The 21,724-nt window shown below is 39.4% G+C and overlaps 1 protein-coding gene across 1 annotated transcript; it reads left to right on the top strand.

The window, feature by feature from the left end:
- Positions 1-2,149: 2,149 nt before the first annotated feature.
- On the top strand, positions 2,150-10,898 carry LOC133273079 (cysteine-rich secretory protein 2-like). Its single transcript, XM_061461017.1, has 8 exons — positions 2,150-2,403; positions 5,308-5,369; positions 6,030-6,149; positions 6,631-6,718; positions 7,411-7,556; positions 8,760-8,854; positions 9,637-9,725; positions 10,681-10,898. Exons 2-8 carry the CDS (start codon positions 5,310-5,312, stop codon positions 10,689-10,691), a joined length of 609 nt encoding a protein of 202 aa, XP_061317001.1. The 5' UTR covers positions 2,150-2,403; positions 5,308-5,309; the 3' UTR covers positions 10,692-10,898.
- Positions 10,899-21,724: the final 10,826 nt, after the last annotated feature.

Below are 21,724 nucleotides of genomic sequence, written 5' to 3'. Positions count from 1 at the left end.
TTCTCCAGGCTGAACAGGCACAGCTCCCTCAGCTTTTCCTCATATGAACAAAGTTCCAGACCCTTAATCGTTCTAGGAGCTCTTCATTGGATTTGCTCCATGACCTCCACTCTCTCTTGTACTATGGAGCCCTGAACTGTACACAGTACTCCAGGTTGAGGCTTCACTAGGGCTAAGGAGAAAATGAGGATCACCTCCCTTGTCCTGCTGGCAGTGCTCATCCTGCCTATCCAGGATACCACTGACCTTCTCAGGCACATTGCTGCTGGTTCATGAATGATGTTTTGTTCACCAGGACCCCAAGATTCCTCTCAGCAAAGCTGCTTTCCAGCAGGTCAGCCCCCAGCCTGTAGGGGTGCATGGGGTTATTCCTCCCTAGGTGCAGAACCCTGCACTTACCTTTGTTAAATTTCAAAAGGTTTCTCTCAGCCAATCTCTCCATCCTGTCTAGATCCCTCTGAATGACAGCACATCACCCTAGGGTATCAGCCACTCCTCCCAGTTTTTTTATCGTCAGCAAAGTTACTGGGAAGGTATTCGATCCCTTCATGCAAGTCACCGATGAATAAGTGACTCATATGCAACTTGTTGTCTACCAACAATCCTTAAGTGCTTTTAGTTAGAGCTGTTCCCTAGATAGTCAGTCCTCCCAGCTATTTGCTTTTGGATCTTTTCTGTCAAATCACTTCTTCACCTTTTTGAGATTCACCTGAACAGCAGCTGTATTATCCAGCATATTGACTGCTGCCTGAAACTTGGTGTCAACCTCAAGTTTGCCAAACATATGTGCTCCTTTCTATGCAATTATAAACCAATAAATCACACCATTACCATTTGTTTGGTAGAGCAAATATATGGGTTTCCCAGGTAATGAAAAGCAAAAGATTGTTCTGAAAGCACACTTCACAAGAGACTACAGTAGGAGCTGAGTGACTACAAGGAAGGAAGATGTGAATTTAAATGGAAAAATAGCCACATTATATATTGTCCTGGGTTTAGCAGTAGCAGTTTTCCTCCTTCTTAGTAGCTGGTGCAGCACTGTGTTTTTGACTTTCGGCCTGGGAACAGAGCTGATAACACTGATGTTTAGTCTGACCAAGGACTTTGTGAGGCTCATGCTCTGCCAGGGAGGAGGGGAAGCTGGGAGGAAGCAGATAGGACACCTGACCTAAGCTAGCCGAAGAGGTATTCCATAACACAGCACGTCATGCCCGGGATGTAACTGGGAGTTACCTGGAAGGGCACTCTCTGTTTGGTTGGGCTCGTTTCGGCGGGTGGTATCGTATTCTCTTCCCTTGTTATTTCACTTATCGTTATTATTATTGGTACCCAGGAGATGACAGTCTTGTTCAGAATGCATGGTTAAAGGTCTTTCCGAATCATGGTTAAAGCCCTTCCCAAATCTTTGCTCGTGAAGCCAAGCCATCATTATTATTGGTGGTAGCAGTAGTGATTTGTGTTATACCTTAGTTACTAAACTGTTCTTATCTCAACCCGTGGGAGTTACATTCTTTCAATTCTCCTCCCCATCCCTCCGGGAGTGGGGGGAAGGAGGGGAGTAGAAACTGCGTGGCTGGCTTGCCGACAGGGCTTAAACCACGACATATATAAAAGCAATGACAGCTGCTCTGGTCAGTAATTACTTGAGACTAAATGTAGACAGAAACAGTCAAGGTGCCCACAAATACCCTTCTGATTTGTCAGTATTTCCATCCATTCTCATCTTATTCCATATACCCAGAAATGCCAAAACAAATATGTGCTCTAATGTTGGTGTGCACAATAATCTCTTAATCTTTATCCACTAGTGGGTAAAAGTATCAGTGACAGAAATATCCTTGTCTCTTTCTTTGACTTTTACACTGTAGGACTGATGTAAAGAAGCCATAGCATGAACAGGAACTTGGCCCAATACATTATTTTACCCTCATGGAAAAGTCAATAAGCAAGATTCCATCTTGTTTGCAACAATGTCAATGTGGAGGCACCTCAGTAGCCAGCTGAGTTTATTTGCATTGCTGGAGATTAAGATCAAGTCTTACTATAATTGGATGCGTCAATCATTAGCACAGAGCCTTTGTACCTGGCATTGACATTGACTGCAAATTTCACCTACAAGGAGCATTAAATACAAAACTCATTTCAGAGTATTTTGTCTCTGTCAGTACAAGAGGTAAGAGGAAACAGAAATGGACCAAAACCTTCTTGGAAGACTGTGCACTTGACAATGCACAGTTCTATCTGGTCACTATTTGAATTCTACAATACCTGTGACGCTGAGTCATCTTGTCCTATCAGGAAACAGAAGAGGTATAAATCTCCCTCCAGTGAAGAACCCCAGTCACTTCCACAACTACCTGAAGAAGGACGGAAGAAACCTCTGATCTTCCAGGAAACAAAAAGGTAGGATTGATCTGTTTGCTTAAAGTATCACAATTCTTTTCATGTGTTAAAATGCAACCTATTGTCAGATGACTTCTTGAACAATTTAGGACAGTCACAGAAAGAGGATTTTATTTATTGAAAAATAAGGACTACATAGGCAGTAGTGTAACACAACCTGGAAAAAAAAAAAAGAGAAAATTTATGAATAATCAAAAACAGATTAAAAAAAACTGTGTGCAAGAAATTAGTTAGGCAGATTATATGCACATACAGAAAGAGACAGACCAAATTCTTGAATTGGATATATATTCAGTTCAGTATATTTTCTTGCTTTATGTAGCTATCACAATTTATTTTCAGGGTGAGGAAATTACCACCCTGTGCAATTTACCACCGATGTACAAGGTGATTGTTAAGTAGGACTTTGTGCAATAATACTGTACAAGTGAAATAGCAGCTAGTATTATTCCATTCCAGGTCTTTTTCAAGGATAATAAAAAATAATGAGGATGTTTTTTTGTAATAGGTATTGAATTGTATGAACCATTTAAGACACACCTTTTTTTTTTTTAGGAGGAGAGATGGGAAAAACATATTCACACAAGTTTGCTAAACTCATACAAACTAGGGATGCTAAAGCACCATCTTTCAGTGGCAGATCCCTGTACACAGATGGAGTTGCAGGAAAGTCAGTAAGACTTGGCACATGTCCTGATTTATGTTTGATTGAGGGGGAACAAGGGAGGGGGACAGGGAGATTGATTTTAGGACCAGTGCCTAGAAATTAATGCAGAGCAATTAAATTTACATCTCATAAACTATAAGCATTTGGTTGAAATCAGTGGGATTGCCAAAAGTATGTTAATATCTTGGAGCAGGAAACCCGCTAGATCTTAAAAAGCATTTCAATGGCATTTTGAAACTTGTATCATGTATTAAATTACCAATTATATTTAATTGAAAGTTAATTCATAGAAAATATTACAGTGAATGAAAACTTTGCCCATGTCTTTAAGTCAGCGTCTTCATTTGATTTTGCAAACCAGAAAGCTTCACAATTTCAATGAAAAGTTATTTCTCTTTTGAAACAATTTGGTTTTACACATTTTAAGATCAAAAAAGGTTGTTTTCTAGTTGCTTATCATCACATTTCACACTCAGAAGACACAGTTTTGCTTGTAACTTGAGTACAGCTAAAAATAACCCCCAACTCCTTTTACTTTCTAGTCAGAAATTAAGTTAAAAGAGTAGTTTTTCATGTTATTGGTAGTATAACCTTTTATTACTAAACACCTAGGTTATATACATTGCAAAGCTTTGTAACTGCTTTGAGAAATAGGAGCTAGAAAGGTTAGAAAAAAAACTTCTGTGATCATGAAGCACTTCAAAGAGGCACAGGTGATGTCAAAATTAAACATAAGAGACATAAATTAATATCTAGAACAGAAAATCAATGACTTTTACTGTTAATTATCAGTATGTTTTTCCTCCAGACTAACTAGATATTTCCTCAACTACAAGAACTTGGAATAAGCCACCCTAGTTTGAGGCTGTGAGAGTATAATTGTACAGATGTGGCCAGTCTGTCCAGTTTTTTGCCTCTGAGCTACAACTGCCCATAGCCACAGTCCACTTCCACTCTTTGTTCTTTAGTAGAGCCGGAGTAACATCTTTGCCTACGGGATGGGGACTGTGAGTCACTTCCAGTGCAATGTAAAAAAGCTGGTGAGGAAAATGGGCCTTGTTGTACCATTTGAAAAAAGGAGTTTTTTCTTACCCACATGTTCTCCAAGAGCCAGAGCACCTTGTGTTTTATATAAAATAGTTGCCTCGAGGTAAAGGGGTTCTGCTGAGTATGAATAGATCAGCAAACCTTATTGGCCTTTCCCCAAGAACAAATTAAAGTTAAAACCTGCAGCCCCCTCGAAACCAAATAAGAAGTTAAGCTAATATTATATCACTGTGGTAACATGCCCATAAATTCCCTTGGAGTGGGAGGCTGGGAATAATGCCAAAATAAGTAAACTCCACTCTAGTCACCTGCTTGCCTACTCAAGGTAGCTAAGCAGAAACAATCTGAATATAACTCCTATGTCTGATTGTAATCAGACACGTGAACTTTAAGATTACCTGCATTACCTCCTGGATCACTATAGTGGTTTGAAATGGCATCTTGAGCCTCCTAAGCAAGTAGAGTCCAGGGTCTGGTAGTTGCTTCTTTAAAGAGAGAAGGTTCTCATTTCTGGTGTCATTTCACACTACCTGTAACATAATCAAGAGCTGTCATAAAAAAAATAAATAATAAACAAAAAAAAAGCCACCAAAAAATGCTTTCTGAAATAAGTCTTTCCCAGGAAGCCAGAGCTGGCCCAGTTCTAGTCCAGCCAGTTCTGCCCCAGCTCACATGTGCTGGTCATTAAGTAAGGGTTTTAAATCCTGACTCAGACACCTAAGTGTAGAGATCACCACATTGGTTGGGAGTTTAATTCCCCTTTCAACCAATTCAGACCAGTCTAAGCAGGCAATGGGGTGTAGGGGGCATTTCAGATTAACACAAGCTAAAAGCAGCATCTCACCCCAGCTGTTCCACAGTATGGCAATAAGCAGAAGGTTTCCTATGCAGCACAAAGGTCCTCACAAATACACTGTGAATTCAGGTGAAGGTGTTTGGCCAGGATTATAACAGGAAGTATGATATGTAGAAAGCATTTGGTTTATAGAAATTCGGATATTCAGAGGGGGAAATAACTATTTTTTTTTTTACTTCTAAAAATGGGAGGAGGAGAGAAGGAGAGAAGAAAGAAAACTTACCTTGTTACTTGAGTATAAGCCAGGAAATACACAGAAAGATGCATTATGTATTGAGAGAAATGAAAGCTCAGTAAAAAAAATAATAGTAAATCCCCATTCTCCACTTTTCAGAGATGATTCTGCTGGTGGTGCTCCTGTGTCTCACAGTCGTGGTGCCTCTGTCCGCTGCAGAGGTATGATGCACACTTTGTACTCAGAAAATCTAGATGGGACCTGGGCACTTGTGGTCTGACTGAATATGGCTTTTCCTTTGCACACTGTCATATGCAGAAAGAGTCTAATGAGATATCCAGGATCTGGAAAACATTTATCCTTGAAGTCTGTTTAATTTCAAAGCAGTAGACTGGTTCTACACTTACACACTAAGGAATCTATAGACTCAGTGTTGCTTATGATTTGGGTCAGAAATGACTCTATTTGTCAGAAGCTCCAATATACAGATCTAGTAGTTTGCACCTCACAAAGATCATAGAATCACAGAATGGTTTGGGTTGGAAGGGACTTTAAAGATCACCTAGTTCCAATCCCCCTGCCAAGTCTGATCTAGTAGCTTAAATTGAAGAAGTCTTCCAGGATATCGCAGCCATCCACAGAGGGCTGGCATATATGACACAGGAAGCTCTATGTTGTGGAACCACTGAAAGTGCTACTGCACATGGAAGCACCCCTCAAGATGCTTAGGAGGCAAAGCATATCACAGTAATTCCTCCATCACAAGGATCATGTCATTGATTGATATTAGTATGTTGGTATTTTGGTATTTCCTAGACAGGATACAGGATTTAGTTACATTCAAATGAAAAAGAGAAACATAACATGTTCTTTCAATTTAGGAACCTGAAGATTTCGATGCTCTGTCAACTAACAGAACAGATCAGCAAAACCTTATTGTTAACACACATAATACCCTCAGGAGAGGAGTAAAACCAACTGCCAGCAACATGTTGAAGATGGTAAGTTGTGTGCTGTAAATCTATTTTTAATGCATAATGGACTCTGTGAGAAATACAGGACTGTATGCAAGGTCACATTATTTTATTTAGCCACAAATTCATTCTCCAGAGCTTTATTAAGGTTTGAGTATGGCCATCACCAAGAGAAACATAAAGTTGGGCAGGTGGAAAAAAAAGTCTGGAAAATTTTGTGATGTATGAACAACAGTGTCTCTTTCTTTTGGGAAAAAAAAAAAAAAAAAAAGAAATGGAAAAGGAGGAGCCACAGCATTGTTAATTGATTCTGATTGCTCTTCATCAGTCTTCACAGTTTCTGTTCTCCTGGATGCATAGTAACTTTGTTCCTACACCCAAAAAGGGGAGGAAAATTATTTTATATATTTTTTTCCTGATTTGAAGTGTAATTTCCAAATGTTGTTCGTTCATAAGGATTATTAATTGACATGTGTCTGAATGACTAGTATTTCCTTCTTTCATTAAGGAATGGAATGATCCAGCTGCAAAGAATGCCCAAAACTGGGCCAATGAATGTACTTTAAGACACAGTCCTGCTAGCAGGAGGAAAACCAGTAAGTGAAACGTGTGCTAACTGAATAATATCATATGTATTACTGATATGACCAGTTTCAGGATTTTGTTTTGTTTTGGTTTGGTTTTTTTGTTTTATGTGGAGATGCCATTTATATACAATGTGATTTTTTTGGTGCATGGGACAAAGGCAAAATTCTAGATATAAATCTGTTTAGTAAGTGAGAAAAGTTCAATCCTATTCTCATTCCATCTGCATCAGTTTTACAGAGGTATATCCCGGTTTCTTCAGTGGGTAAAAAAAATAATACCAAGAAAACGTCGTCTCTGAAAATATCTATCAGAAAAAATAGATTCTAGACCCAGTTTACAGCAGAAACCAACTTGCGTGTGCTGGATGAAACTGTCTGGGAAGGAAGGTTCAAAAAGTGAAGGTCCAAATTTGCAAATAGCAAAATTACAGTCATAAATCTGTGACGTACATGTGCAGGTGTTATCTACAGACATGCAGAAAGTCTGTCAACAACTACCAGCCAAACAGGCTGCCCATGCTGCAAACTGGTCAAGTGACAACTCCAGTACTGACAAAGGGTGATGTCACTGAACTGGAAAAAAACAAAATACACTTCTGTTCCATCTGGGATGAGAATTTCTATAGAAACCATACTTTCTTTGCTGTCTGTTTCTCAGACATGTGTCTTTTTTGCATTTCTCAGTACATTTCTCTTTTCAGATGTACAATGTGGGGAAAATCTCTTCATGTCAACTGGCCCTTTCTCATGGTCAGATGTTATTCAGTCCTGGTACAATGAGGAGGAAAATTTTGAATACGGAATTGGAGCAAAAACACAAGGTGCTGTGATTGGCCACTACACTCAGGTAGGTGACAGTTTTTTATATTTCAGGAAGAATATATAAATCTTTCTATGTTAGCTAAACAACTCTTAGCCTCTCATTATCTTTAAAGGGAGCAAGTACAATGGTCGTATGAGAGTTATTCTGACAAAACAAGGTAAAAACTTTTAAAGTAACAGAATTAAATAGAAAACAATATGCTAAGTGTCTTTATGGAGTAAAGATTAAAGATACTGATGTTTCAAGACTTCAGGAAGAAGCAAAAGGAAGAAACTTATTTGTTTGTCCAAACTCTGAAAATTGCTCAGACACTGGAATAATAGAGTTATTAAAATATCAAGAAGGAAATATAAATAGGTTTGTTACATTCTACAGAGTTCCGTTGACTCAGAGAATTTCTTGGATAATGGCTCCTGATAACCTCATCTTTTCACATGCATGAGACACAGAATACAAAATGAAAACATATAAAAATGAGACAGTTTAACTCAAACTTATAATATGTATGCGTGATAAATTATTACCATATCTTATAGAATCATAGAATCATAGAATATTCAGGGTCGGAAAAGACCTCAAGATCATCTAGTTCCAACCCCCCTGCCATGACCAGGGACACCTCACACTAAACCATGCCACCAAAGGCTTCATTCAACCTGGCCTTGAACACCACCAGCAGTGGAGCATTCACAACCTCCTTGGGCAGCCCATTCCAGTGTCTTACCACCCTTACAGTAAAGAACTTCTTCCTTATATCCAATCTAAACTTCCCCTGTTTAAGTTTTAACCCGTTACCCCTTGTCCTGTCACTACATTCTCTAATGAATAGTCCCTCTCCAGCATCCCTGCAGGCCCCCTTCAGATACTGGAAGGCTGCTGAGATCTCCATGCAGCCTTCTCTTCTCCAGGCTGAACGGCCTTAACTTTCTCAGGCTATCTTCATACAGGAGGTACTCCAGTCCCCTGATCATCCTCATGGCCCTCTTCTGGACTTGTTCCAACAGTTCCATGTCCTTTTTAAAATAATATCTTAAATAGTACTTGGTTCAGGGGTAAAAGCAGAGAAGAAAAATGTTTTTTGAGGAATGTGGGACTTATATTTTACTATAAAGGGTAAATAAAGTGACTTACCTTGGTTGCAAATGTTTCTTTAATGCATTTTGTACTTAACTTATTTTAAAATGCGTATTTTTCATCCTCTTACCATTTTTATTCTTATACCTACAGGTGGTTTGGTACAGTTCTTATCAAACTGGATGTGCTGTCGCTTTCTGTCCCAACAGAACATACAAATACTTTTATGTCTGCCAGTACTGCCCCATGTATGTATTGATTCTGATTCTAGAACTTCGTATATACATTATCAAAATTAGTTGGGAGATAGATAGTGAAATCTGTATTAGGGCATATCACCCATAGCTGAGGAACAGGTCTGAAGACCATATTAGGAATATGAAATGACAGAAACATACTCATCAAAGGAAGAGTCAAAAGGAGCAAAAGCTTAAAATATATAAACGTGATACTGATTTTCAGATTAAACTTCATTTGTCTAAAAATTATGATTGTCATAATAAATAAATAAATAAATGTTTTCCACATTCTACTTTCAGAAAGGCATGTCAATATGTACAGTATAGTGAAGACTATAATTAATACCAAAAAAATGCAGTGTGAATTTCAAGGCAGAATGGTGTTTTCATAAACTACCTAAAATTAATTTTCACATTCACACTGTAATATTTGGTGTTGGGTGGACCTTGACTGACCATCAGCAGACCATTGAGCTACTCTATCACTCCCACTCTGACCTGCTCCAACATGGGAGCAGTTGGCACTGGCTCTGTCTGAACTAGGGGCAGCTTCTGGTGTCTTTTCACAGAAGCCACCCTTGCAAATTCCACTCCCACTACCAAAACCTTTCCAAAGCTTAACACACACATATACATATATATATTTTATATATTTTATGTATATATATTATAAAAAATTGGTGGGGAAAAACTGAGGATTGGGTATAAACTATTACATGGATGTATCCATATAATTCAGTTTTCTCCTCAAATATGTTATAGTGACTTTATAGCTTATGTTGTTGTTTCAGGGGGAATCTAATAAGTTCAATACAGACACCCTACAAAAAAGGAGAACCCTGTGGTGATTGCCCTGATGCTTGTGATGATGGATTATGCAGTAAGTTCTACGCATTTAATTTGACTTGGATAAAGTTGATGCTTTAAAAAGATACCAATTAATTTATGCAAATGAAATTTTTTAATTATTTGTTTGAATACAGGGCCAAAAGCACTATTGCAAAACTATACTTCACCATGTTAGGTGCTTTACCTAGGTGAGACAACTTGTGGAATGAAACCAAAGAAAGAGCCTGCAAGGGCGGGCAAAGGTTAGACAGTGGTTGGTGTACACTGGGATCCATATACCCTCCGCTTCATGGATCAAGATATTCATATGGCCTACATACCTTCTTTAAAGATGACGATGTCTGGGTCTCCATATGGAAACTCTCATGAATACTTCTTAGCATAAAAAGGGATGTGTTGACTGCAAGTGGGGTCAAATATATTTTTACAGTAATGGCAGCACAGAAATCTGAGCTCCAAATTTCCAGCTGCAGTTTGTATGGTTTTCCATACCCAGGAGATACAATTCTCATCTTTGAATCTAGGAAATGCCAGGAAAGGAAGGTACTTCTGTATCTTTTTTTCTTCTTCCTCCTTTGAACTATGGTGGCTGATCAAGTAGCAGTAGCAACACACTTGATAAGAGCAAGTGGCAAATCTGAGTTTTAAGAATTCTAACAGACCATAAAAGCATATGGGTTGAGTCTCATGATAGAAGAGTTAATTTCTATCTTCTGGTATGGAATTAAGCTACTTTTCATCATGGGCTCTAGTATAAAGGAAAAAAACTTCAAAACATCTTACAAGTTCAGTGAAAAATCTCCTTGAGATAGCTAAATTTAGAAATTTTGTAAATGTAGTCAAAGATTTTGGATGCTTCTGTGCAGTAAATGGCAACAAAGAGGAAAAAAATACAGAGGAAAGAATTATTCATGAAAAAAATGTTTTGAATAGAAATGTTTTTATTTCACATTTATGATTAATTTCGTGTTTCAATTTACTTTTAGCCAAGCTTTGAAATTTGAAGATGTTTATTCCAACTAACTTTGCAAAGGCTCCTGGATGTACCCATGGCTTCTTCAAGTTCATTGCCCTCTTCCTGCCAATGCAAAACGAAATAAAATAATGGGCTCAATTTTTCCTTCCTGGACATCGATCTCTTTAGTGATTCCTTTCACAAAAACAGAATCCATCCTGCCTCTCCCACATGTGCAAAAGGACTAACTTTAGTTACACTCAACATACATACAGGTAACCAAACCTGCCTTCTAATGAATAAGGACTGAGAAAACAACTTATTTCACAATAATACATAGCCAAGGGGAAAGGTCCCTGCATTCAGAAACTTTGTTTTCAATAATAAGTAGATGTGTCTTCTAATGTTTTTGTTTTTTTTTAATATCTGATTTTGCTGTATCAGTCATTAAATTACTCATTCTTCACTGACCAATTCATTGTAATTTTCATTCTTTCTTATTACCATGGAATAAAGTTCATTAAACCTCCACCAACTTTGTGACTTTATTAGCATTATGTCTTGAAAGGAGTCCAACTCTTTAGCAGCATAAGCAGAAACACAGTTCATTTGAGAAACTGAAGATTTACTAGGCAAAACCAGAAGTCAGGCAAACAGCTTTCCTTCAGACTCTCCTTCAGAGAGAAATGGCCATTAGCATAAATAACATACAATACCCACTTTTGTGACCTCTGGGAAGCAGGTGATTTTCTGTGCAGTCAACAATAGGACTAAATATTGTTTTAGTCTCACATACAATGTTTTCACATCCTAGTCTTCTTTTATTAAGGAAGCTGCTATCATAATTAAGATTCCATGTCCCAGAGTCTTTGGTAAAGAACGATTTCAGTACATGTTTCTGACTCATTTATTTCAGTGGCAATTTCAACACATCTCTGACTCATTCATTTTGGTGGCACTACTTCTAGTATGAAAGATGAGCAGTAAGCTAGAAACCTGATTTCACAATTCAAAGCGCTTATTGTTTTGGTTGGGTTTTCTTTTCACATTTCCACCACTTTTTTCCTCCATGGTACACCACCTTCCCGTTCGGGTACATCTCTACTAGTAATTTAAGAAATGCCAGGACATAGATGTGAGCACGGGAACATGAATTACTGCTCTCTTAAATAATTAACACTGATTCAAGTAAGAATGATGATAATGCAATAACCAGTGTTGTTAGCAAGGAAATGGGTAGACCTGTTACCTACACTCCTAAAAAAAAGTCATTTACTAGGAATAATGGGTCTAGAAATCTACTTCCTTCTGTCATAATCCATACCACAAGAACTGGTTTCTCAGTCACTCACAAGAGGAAAGAAGTAACATAATGAAGTAAAAATCAGCCACTCACATCTCACCCATGAAGACCCAGGGAACTAAAGGTCACTAAGCCTAATTTAGGTATCGAGGAAGATAATGGAGCAAGCTGTTTACCTGTCATATAGTAATCAGCAGTGTAAAACACCAGCATGGTTTCGTCATCAGCCGATCTTGCCAAACCAAACTTTCTTCAGTGAGTAACTCAGACAAGTGGATGTTAGTTTGGCGTTGGTAGCACGTTTGACAAAGCCACAAAAGACATTTGCAGACGATGTTCAGACAAAAGTAATGACATGGCACATATACAGCGTTGAACACACACACACACACACATCCATGTTGCTCCTGTGTAGGCACAGAGGCCTTTGCAAATGTGGTTAGATGTCTGCACAGACAACTGGGTGCCACATCCAGAGCTAATTGCATAGTTCTTGCACGTGATGACCATGACCCTCCCCAGTCACCAGTCACAATCATACAGCTTTTGTCAGTGTATGGAAAACCTTCACTGAATACTTTTCTCATTCCCATTTGCACAAGCACATTTAAGGCATTTTCTTGGACAAAACCAAGTCCCAGGTTCTAGATTACTTTAAGGAAGATTATAAACCAATCATATAAGATTATAACAATTTAAGATTATGAGACAATTCTGTTGTAAGAAATATGTCAGAATTATAATCCATTACAGTTTAATAAAAAATGAATAACTGGTACTTGGGAGAGACAAGATCTGGAGAGGTAATAACAGCTGATAGACTGATGATGGTATAAACAATTCTGGGAGCAGGAAAACCAAGATGACCAGTGCTGTGCTACAGAGACATTGATCTGCTCCTGTTTGCTTCAAGGAATTTTATAATCTTTTTCTCACCAAAAGGACTTCATATGATGAATGGTGCACAGAATGTTTTCCTCACCTAGGAGGAAGTGTTATTTAACTTAGTCCTTACAGTACCTTCTTCATAAATGTTGGCAGTACTGCATACTGGCATTGTATCAGGTCTCCTATTTCCCTGACACATTCCCTAAAAATATAAAAAGTAGACCTTCACCAACTTTTTTTTTTTTTTTATTTAAGCATAGTTTGGAAGGAAGATGACTGTGACCATTGCTTTATGTGAGGTCCAACTACTGCTGTCTATAGGGCCTGAGAAAGGTTTAGTGACTTTGGTACCAAACAGTCATGTTGTGACTAGGCAGTGCTGGTAAAAGACTTAAAAGCCTTTATACTATATACTTTAAACCGTATTGCAAGGCAGTGTGCCTTGTCTCTGATAGCTCCCTGTGGACATTGGGGTTCCCACATCAAAACATGCCTTCATCCTAGCACATCTTCTCCTGGGTTGTTTCATGTTTCAAGGTGAAACTCTTGAAATCTTTACTACCTTTAGCAAAGATAAGAGAGTGGACAAGGAGCTCCCATGGGAGGCTCTGTGGAAAGGGTTTTTTTTTTTCCATTTCTCCTTCTCACCTACTTCTGTTGGAGCTCCCTGAAGATAGATGGCTGCTGTAGAACAGTGTCTGAAATCTGTCCCGTATCATGAATCCCTGCTTTACTGTGGAAAAGCGAATAGAATTGACTAGAATTTACTAGAATAGGCCAGAACAGACTAGCATAGTGTAGACTTGTTTATCATAGACTAGAACAGAATAGAACAGGATAGGCTAGGGTAGGGAAGGGTAGGATAGGAAACAGGATTCAGTTGGAAGGGACCTACTTAGCTCAACTTCCTGACCAGAAATTAGTTTAGGACTAGTTCCTTTCTAAACTGTGAGAATTGTACAATGATGTAATAGGAAGAGTAAAACTTGATGGTATGCACAGTTCAGCTAAGACAGCATCCTGTCCCTCGTTGTTACAAAAATAATGTCCTCTAATGGAAGGTAGAAAAATCCTGTGACAGGCAGAACTGAGTTTGCTCTTTCCCCAGATATGATATCCAACAGTCGTGACATCTTTTAGTGCTAAAACAGAAACTTCCATGTCATTTTGAAAATGTATCATCATTAGTTATGAAACTTCTGGATATTCCTAGAATGTATGCAGCCTTCTGAAAGCTGTAAGACGGATGTACTTTACACCTCTCTCATGCTGTAAGCCTTGATTCACTTACTTTTCAGAACTTGAAGAAATGTTCTTGAAACCTGCAAAGCAATAACATGCAGTGCACTTTTAAATGTGTGCCTAGAGCCTTGATTGATTTGACAATTTAAAGTGTTACAACAGTGTTTCAATGGTGGGGATGGAAAAATGGTGAAGTCTTGTTATGCATGGTGGGTTTAAAAAATCCTACTGAAACTGCGGATTGCCTCTCACTTTATTCTCTCTCCTGGCTGACAATGCAAATGCTCTTTCCCAAAATTCAACAAAAGACGTTGCATATGCTTGAAAGTAGCATTTGATCCCTGTGAAAGGGAGTTCAAAGAAATAAAGTGTGTCCGTCCGAAAAAATAACCACAAGAAGGATTTTTCATTTTGAAATAAACCCATCATCTCAAAGCTAACTTTCCTTAAACCAATTACTGCTTTGCATTAGTTGGCATGTTCCAGGACAGCACCATTTAAGAATCCAATAAGCTTTATAGCAGATACAAATTTTAAGTCAATTTTAAGAAAATGGCAATGCAACCTAAAAGTTTCTAAGTCCTATTATAACTTCCAAATAGTATACGCTGTAATCAAGCAGGAGAAAAATGAACCCATGTTGTCTCTTTTCGATACTGTTTTCTCATGCGTAGGTTTGGCTTTTTCCCCCACTTAATTTTGTTTGTATCTTTTTATTTATTTATTTCCAAATAACATCCAACTGTATAATCTACAAATAGCTTTACATCTTATTAGATGATCATTTTATCATTTTGCAGCCGTAAAAGAAACCAAGAAGTTTATATTCAGAGGAGGCACATTCAGATTTTATGAGGGCTAAAGCTCATCTGTGTCTTCAATTGGTCCAAGAAATGCTCCAGAACCTGATGTTTTACGCCCTGAAATTCAGCCATGGCACACTAAATCCCCCTCAGGCTGCCCTCTCAGTGCCTTACACAAGAGGTAAGTGTCTCTAAATTAGATGCCTATTACAACAAAAGACTGGTCAAGGAGTGGCCTGTATCAATTTAAGGGGAAACAAGGTTTTAATCCTCCTACTCCCTCCATGCAGCAGCATGCATAAGAATTAGAGATTTCCCTTGATATGACAAAGAGCTATCAGAGGTGGTTAGGATCACAGAATTGGATTTAAGCAGCTGTATTTCTCCCAGAGCTGTCTGTAGGGATCCTTTAATCTGGGTATCAGCCTGCCCATAAAACAGCAGTCTCCCTAATATGTCAAGAATAAACCTCTTACTTTTCAACTTTAGTAGTAGGGACTGTCCACTGCTGTAAGTATATTTATTGCTTTGCCTATAATGCACTTTGGCCATAGCTTATCATTTAGTGTGCTGCAACTATTACTTAATAGCAGTGATGTATGAAACAATTTCTGTTGACTTTTTCAAAAGCTTTGCTGTTACTTCTGCTCTGATAGCACCATGGAAGCAAATTTACCTGGGACGGCTTACACAGGTTGCCACTTATGCGAGGAATATCATTCTCAGTGCCACCACTATGATTTCTTCTTACTGAGTTCATTCTGTTTCCTAACCTGGCAAAAAAACTATCCACAGTCTCGCTGGTAGTGAAACATGCAAACACAGAAAGGAAGAGAATCTCCTTCAGCAACAGTGGAAAACTATTAGACAGTTTGAAATCTGCTGCATCCCAGGAGTATATTTAGAAGAGATAGCTGAGCTCCCCTTTTATCTGCTTTCATCTTTTCCCCACTTCAGCCAGCACAGTCCCTCCTCATCAAGAGTAAGTTGATGTGGTGGGCTTGCAAACCCTATCAAGTAGATGCATTGTGAAGGGAAGGAATTAAAAGGAAAGGATAAAGAAGACAGGGCTGTGAGTGGGAAGAGGTCCAACAGGCTCACCTGTACAAGAGCTGGTTGTGGTGGAGAGCCCCCAGTTTGGTGGGAGACGACCTTTGAGCTCACCCCAGCTTTCTGTAACATCTCATCCCAGCAATTCCTTTGAAAATGCTGAGGTCTTAATGTCTGAACATCTAACTGCTAAGAAAGGGGAAAATCACCTGACTGATGTAACAGAAACAAGTGATCATAAATCCCCAATATGAGGAAGAGAGTACTTCAACAGCTGAGCTTTGTCTACCTGGGGATGGGCTATAAGACCAGATGTCATCACTAGGTAGGAAGATTTTCCTGTGTATCCTTCTGTGACCTCTCTGTTAGGCAATGCAGAGCTCAGCAGTGCTTTGTCACTCAGACCTTAATCAGTAAATATCACTCAGGAAAAACAATCTTTTACTGTGCATCAAGCTTCTCCCTCAAGTTTCATACACCTTCTCCCACCTAAGCAGAAAGGAAGCCATTTAGTACTTAAGTTTTCTGGAAATGTAATTTGCCTCTCCCAGTGGCCAAAAAGAGGGATTAACACTTCTCACAGGAAAATGGGATCACTGAGAGTGCAAGTACCTGGGTCTCCAACATGGAGGATGCACAAAGCATGTTGAGTGTCATGAGTTCTTCAGCTTGACCAGGAGTGAGGCATCTTTGTGACAGATGTTCAGGGTCTAGCTCATCTACTGTTAATTTAGTCTGTAATGTAGATCAGAAAGAGGGACACAACAGTTCTTATTTATTTAAGAATGCAGTCCTGCTGCTGCAAGAAATCCCAAGAGCTCTAAAAATCAGTGCATTTAATCCCGCAGTCCTCAGCAGCAAAGGAAAACAAGGAGAAATGGCAGGATGGTCCATCTATGTGTACTCACAGTGCGGCATTGAAATTATTCACTGGGTTTTCCCAGGCTGTTTGTGCTCCTCCATTTACATCCAACTATGTGCCACACTTCATTCTGGGGACACTTACCACCACACAAGATGCAGGAAATCCCATGCTCTTGGCTGCCCATCAGGCACAGCCACAGTGTGAAGGGCAGATCAATTGGTCACACAGGAGATTCTCAATATTCTCATCAGACAGGCCAGTCCTAAAAAGGAGCTATGTTTCCTTAATCCACACCTTCTTCTCTCATCTCACCAAATCCACATCTGGTTTTGCCATAAGTAACCAAGATAGATAATTTTAGCTGTCTTCAATTAAAGTGTCTTGGTGCCTGACTAACCCCTGCTCAGATAAATCAGCACACTAACCCAGCAGAAAATTATTCCTCTTTTTAGTTTTCTCTTGGAGAGGATTACTCCTCTCCACTAATCACAGCATCAAAGCTAATACAAAACAGGACCTTACATAACTGAATGTGTTTGACTTTCCTGTATCCTGTACCTGTCTTGAACTGCTAGCATTAAACACCCACATTCACACAAAGACAGAAAATTTCTAGTTTAAATGTGCCTTAAGAGCTGCAGATATAACACTCTAAAAAAAATAGAAAACAGGTCAGAAGAAGCACTCATTAGATTAAACCTCTCTACAGTGTTACTACTAAGATTTTAGTGCCGGAGGAACACATTGCAGTGTCTGTTGTGTATTTATCTCTCAGCTTACCACAGGATTGTGTCAAAGAAAATGATAAGTAAAAGGTAAGTTAGTTTGAGACTGACAAGGCCATGTTGTTTAGGTTGCTTGAACAGCAACACAGCAACGTGTTAACCAGCATCGTTAGCAAAATCGTGAATGGGAATTGCATGCCTGATGGCACTTGTGAGGAGCAGACACCATCTAATGAGTGCCACAGGTCTTTGGTTAGTGCCTTGTACTGCCAGTTATATCTGTGAAACAAGGTGAAGATGAAAGATAAGGAATAATAAAGTAGGATGTCATTAATCAGCTTCTACAAAACCAGCATATCAGTAGATAGCATTTAATAATACATTGCCCCAAGCAGGTCTATTTCTGAGCCTGATCTCATCTTCTGCATAAAGCATCTCCCTTGAGCCCAAGCTGTCTTTGTTCCAGTTATGAACTGCAGCATCAACCTGTTTTGCTGTTAGTGGGTGGTAGCAGGAGGCTTATCCTGCCAGGAGGTGATACACAATATATAGGATACCTTTTTGCTGCATTTAAGGAACTAACAACAAATAAAAAGGCCGTTCAGGTTAACTCATCACTTAATGAGCCATAACTGCCAGCCTGCCCAGCCAGTACCACTTAATAAGAAACAAGACTGCACTGAAGATATCTATTAGCCAAGAGGTACCCCACAGCTCCTAGGTCAACCAAAGCAAAAAAATCTTACCCATTAACTGGTAATCTATGAAGATTACCAATATGGCGGGGGGTGGGGGGTGGGTTCCATGCTGAATTGCTTTAGCCATCTCCAGCCAGTTTAGTGATACTGACAGTCTTTAATGTGGGGAAGGGAGAGAAATTGGTAATTTTGTGGAACACATCATAGGAAACTCATTTTTTTTTTCTCAAACAGAGGTGTTATGTGCTACTCTGGGTTGGCAACTATCTACACATAGGGCTGGTAGGTAGTCTACAGGATCTAGAGAAAAATGAGGGGGCAGTTTTAGACTGCTAAAAGCAATTGCTATGGGTCTTCATCTTTGCAATCAGTGAAGCTGTTTGCCATTATATTAGTTTTGGCTGGGATAGAATTAATTGTCTTCATGGTAGCTTGTATGATGTTATGGTTTGGATTTGTGACCAAAACAGTGTTGATAACACAGTGGTGTGTTAGCTGTTGCTGAGCATTGCTTACACAGGATTTCCTCTGCTTCCCACGTGTCCTACCAGTAAGTAGGCTGGGGGTGCCCAAGAAGAAGACAGCTGGGAGAGCTGACTCTAACTGACCAAAGGAATATCCCACGCCATATGACGTCATGCTCAGCAATAAAAGCTGTGGGAAAGAAGGATGAAAGGATGGACATCTGGAGCTATAGCATTTGTCTTACTAAGTAACTGTTATATGTGGTGGAGCCCTCCTGTCCTGGAGATGTAAGAATACCTGCCTGCCCATGGGAAGCAGTGAAATAATTCCTTGTTTCGCTTTATTTGTGCATGGAGATTTTACTTCACCTATTAAACCATCTGTATCTCAACTCATGAGTTTTTGCACTTTTACCCTTCTGATTCTCTCCCCATCCCTCTAAGGGGGTGATGAGCAAACAGCTGTGTGGGGCTTAGCTCCCTACCAGGGCTAAACTGCAACAACCATAAATACTTTGCCATCTTTCATGATGTCCCTGCCCATGGCATGGGGTTGGAACTAGGTGATCTTTAAAGGTCCCTTCCAACCTAAACCATTCTATTACTATATGGCGTGTATAGTTCTGCATGAAATGCAAATGTTTTTTGTGCTACTGTTTCCATCAGTGGTCACATAAGTCACCATGCAGGTGAGTGAGTGTATGAGCTCACTTCTGTGGAAGCAGCAAGCTTGTTCAAAGACAAAGTAGCAGTTGTGCAGCATGCCTGGATTTTCCATGTATATAGAGTACATATGGTATGTGTAGTATTGTCCATCCTCATGAGCAGGTGTTGTGTGACTGTGCAATGGAGAAATACATCAACAACTGCACTGCACCCTAAAAATAGCCCTCAGATCTAGGGCAGGAATGGGTGTCATGCATGCAGACCAGAGCAATGGGTAGTTGTGACTAGCTAAGCAGTTGAAGAAGTAAGAGAGGTGCAATTCTGCATTGCTTCTCACAGAGAAAATACAGCACATTTTAATCACTCCCACAGACTGTATAGAGACACCATCAAGCAGGCTCCAAAAGTAACACACCAATAAGAAGATGAATCAGTTGGGAGTAGGTTTTCCTCTTGGCAACTTTGCTCTGCTGTTTCAAATAAAGATGAACTAGCTCAGACAGGTACTCCTTACATATGTCCATTGCAGTCTAACACATCCCCTGTGTATTCTGGAGGATGCATACACACTGTTTGTCAACCACTAATAGCGTTCTACAGTAAGAACTGTAAAGGCTGTCTCTATGGCATGACCTGAATCTATTCTTAGGTTTAGACCTTTTTCTGCATCTTCCTCCACATCCTTTCCGCCTGCTCTTTTTTCAATGTATCTATATTGATAAGTTACAAAGAGCCAGAACACAAGCTTGAACATTGAGCTGATTTTATATACCTATATAATCTTAGTCGTTGGCACTATTTTAGCTTAAACCAGCTAGCATTGCCCTACAGAAAAGCCTTGACATGGTTGAGAAACTAGCAATGCTAAGGGCCCTTCATTACCAGCAACTCAGAAAACATCATAGTAGTTCAAGGGGTAGAGCTCAGCTATACTGATCTTTCGACCTTTGGGCTTTCAGACCCAGAAAGTTACCCTAGACAAATGGTACTATAGAGATAGCATTTATATCCTTACACTTCCATCTTACATCTCTTCCTGAAACAATTGTTTTCCTCAACCTTGTTTTCAAAGAGATGCAGAATAGTGACAGATTTGAGCTATATGTTACTTTTTTTTAAAGTCTTGGTGATGTTAAGACAGTCACTCAATTAGCTGCTCATCCAGCCTTAGACACCTGCTGTAAGGAGACAAAATGTGGATCTGAAGTACCTCTATCACCTCTGAAGGCAGATTAAGGAGAATGTGTCTCAAGTAGACGCCTAGTGTCTAGAGCTGGATGAGATGAATCCCACCCTAGTCTAGCTCATACATTTGCAGGGACAGGTCTTCATCATCATCTGCAAACTCAACAGATTTGTGTGCAGGCTTACTATAGTGAGGCTATCTTGACTAACTTTAATGACAGCAGGCTTGGCTGGGGAGGGGCTGGGAGGTGGGAGATCTGCAGGGCATAAGGGTTTTGGCTGAACAACAAGAGATTGATTAGTGGAGATACTGGCAGGCAGTTAAACACTCAGAGATTTTCTGCAGAGGGCCAAAAGAAGAAGTTTAAGAAACACACTAACATAAGTAGTCACAAAACACTCCAGAGAACTGAAGTAACTGGTCCCATTAGATGAATTGGATAGAGATTCACCATATTAGAATCCTGAAAGCACAGAAATCATTTGTCTCCTCCTGAAGTGCAACATCACAACTTCATAGGAGAGGCCCTATTCTTGACCTCCCTTTGATTACACAGTCATGATCATGAGTTTTGCCTAGAACAGAAAATGTTTGATGCATTAGCTGGAGCACAGGAGGTACCAAGATTGAGAGGTGTCATCACAGAACAATGCAGTCAAGGAAGTCACGTTATTACAAAGTATATTTGCATAGTATACTCTGTAATTTGCATATTTATAATAAGAATCTCTCTGGCTTCTCTCTGTGATTTTCTGTGCTGCTTACTAGACTGGCAGGTAACAGCCACATGACACCTGTAGGTCCAGTAAAGACCAGTGATTTCGCAAGTACCTCTTGCAGAGCTATAACCAGCTAGGAAAAAAATGTGTCAGAAAAAGGTGTCCACAGGAAAAACGCAACTGAGAAGGAAGAACTGAAAAAAGTAAATGCACACATACTCCTGTGTTAGGTCAGCCTGGCTCACCCTTATCTCCACTGCACTCAGGTTAACACAGATTCTTTCTTGGTGTAAAGCTGAGTGTGACAGTCTGATTTTATTCTGTTCCTTCTCACTGGTTTTAGAGGAATGGAAAAGTATTTACCTGTTTGGTTTAAGAGCTGCTGTGAGAATCTGTCACTTCTGACATGGTGCCAGAACATGGAAACCATTTGGTGTGTCGTAATTCCAGTCTCTGCTTATTTTGT

Source organism: Pezoporus flaviventris, unplaced genomic scaffold, assembly GCF_033815535.1.
Source record: "Pezoporus flaviventris isolate CSIRO_AGI_PZ_B2104156 unplaced genomic scaffold, CSIRO_AGI_Pfla_v1 ptg000031l, whole genome shotgun sequence".
In the NCBI taxonomy this organism is placed as follows: Eukaryota; Metazoa; Chordata; class Aves; order Psittaciformes; family Psittacidae; genus Pezoporus; species Pezoporus flaviventris.
Note: the sequence above shows the minus strand (reverse complement) of the source record. Positions and strands in the feature narration are given on the sequence as shown.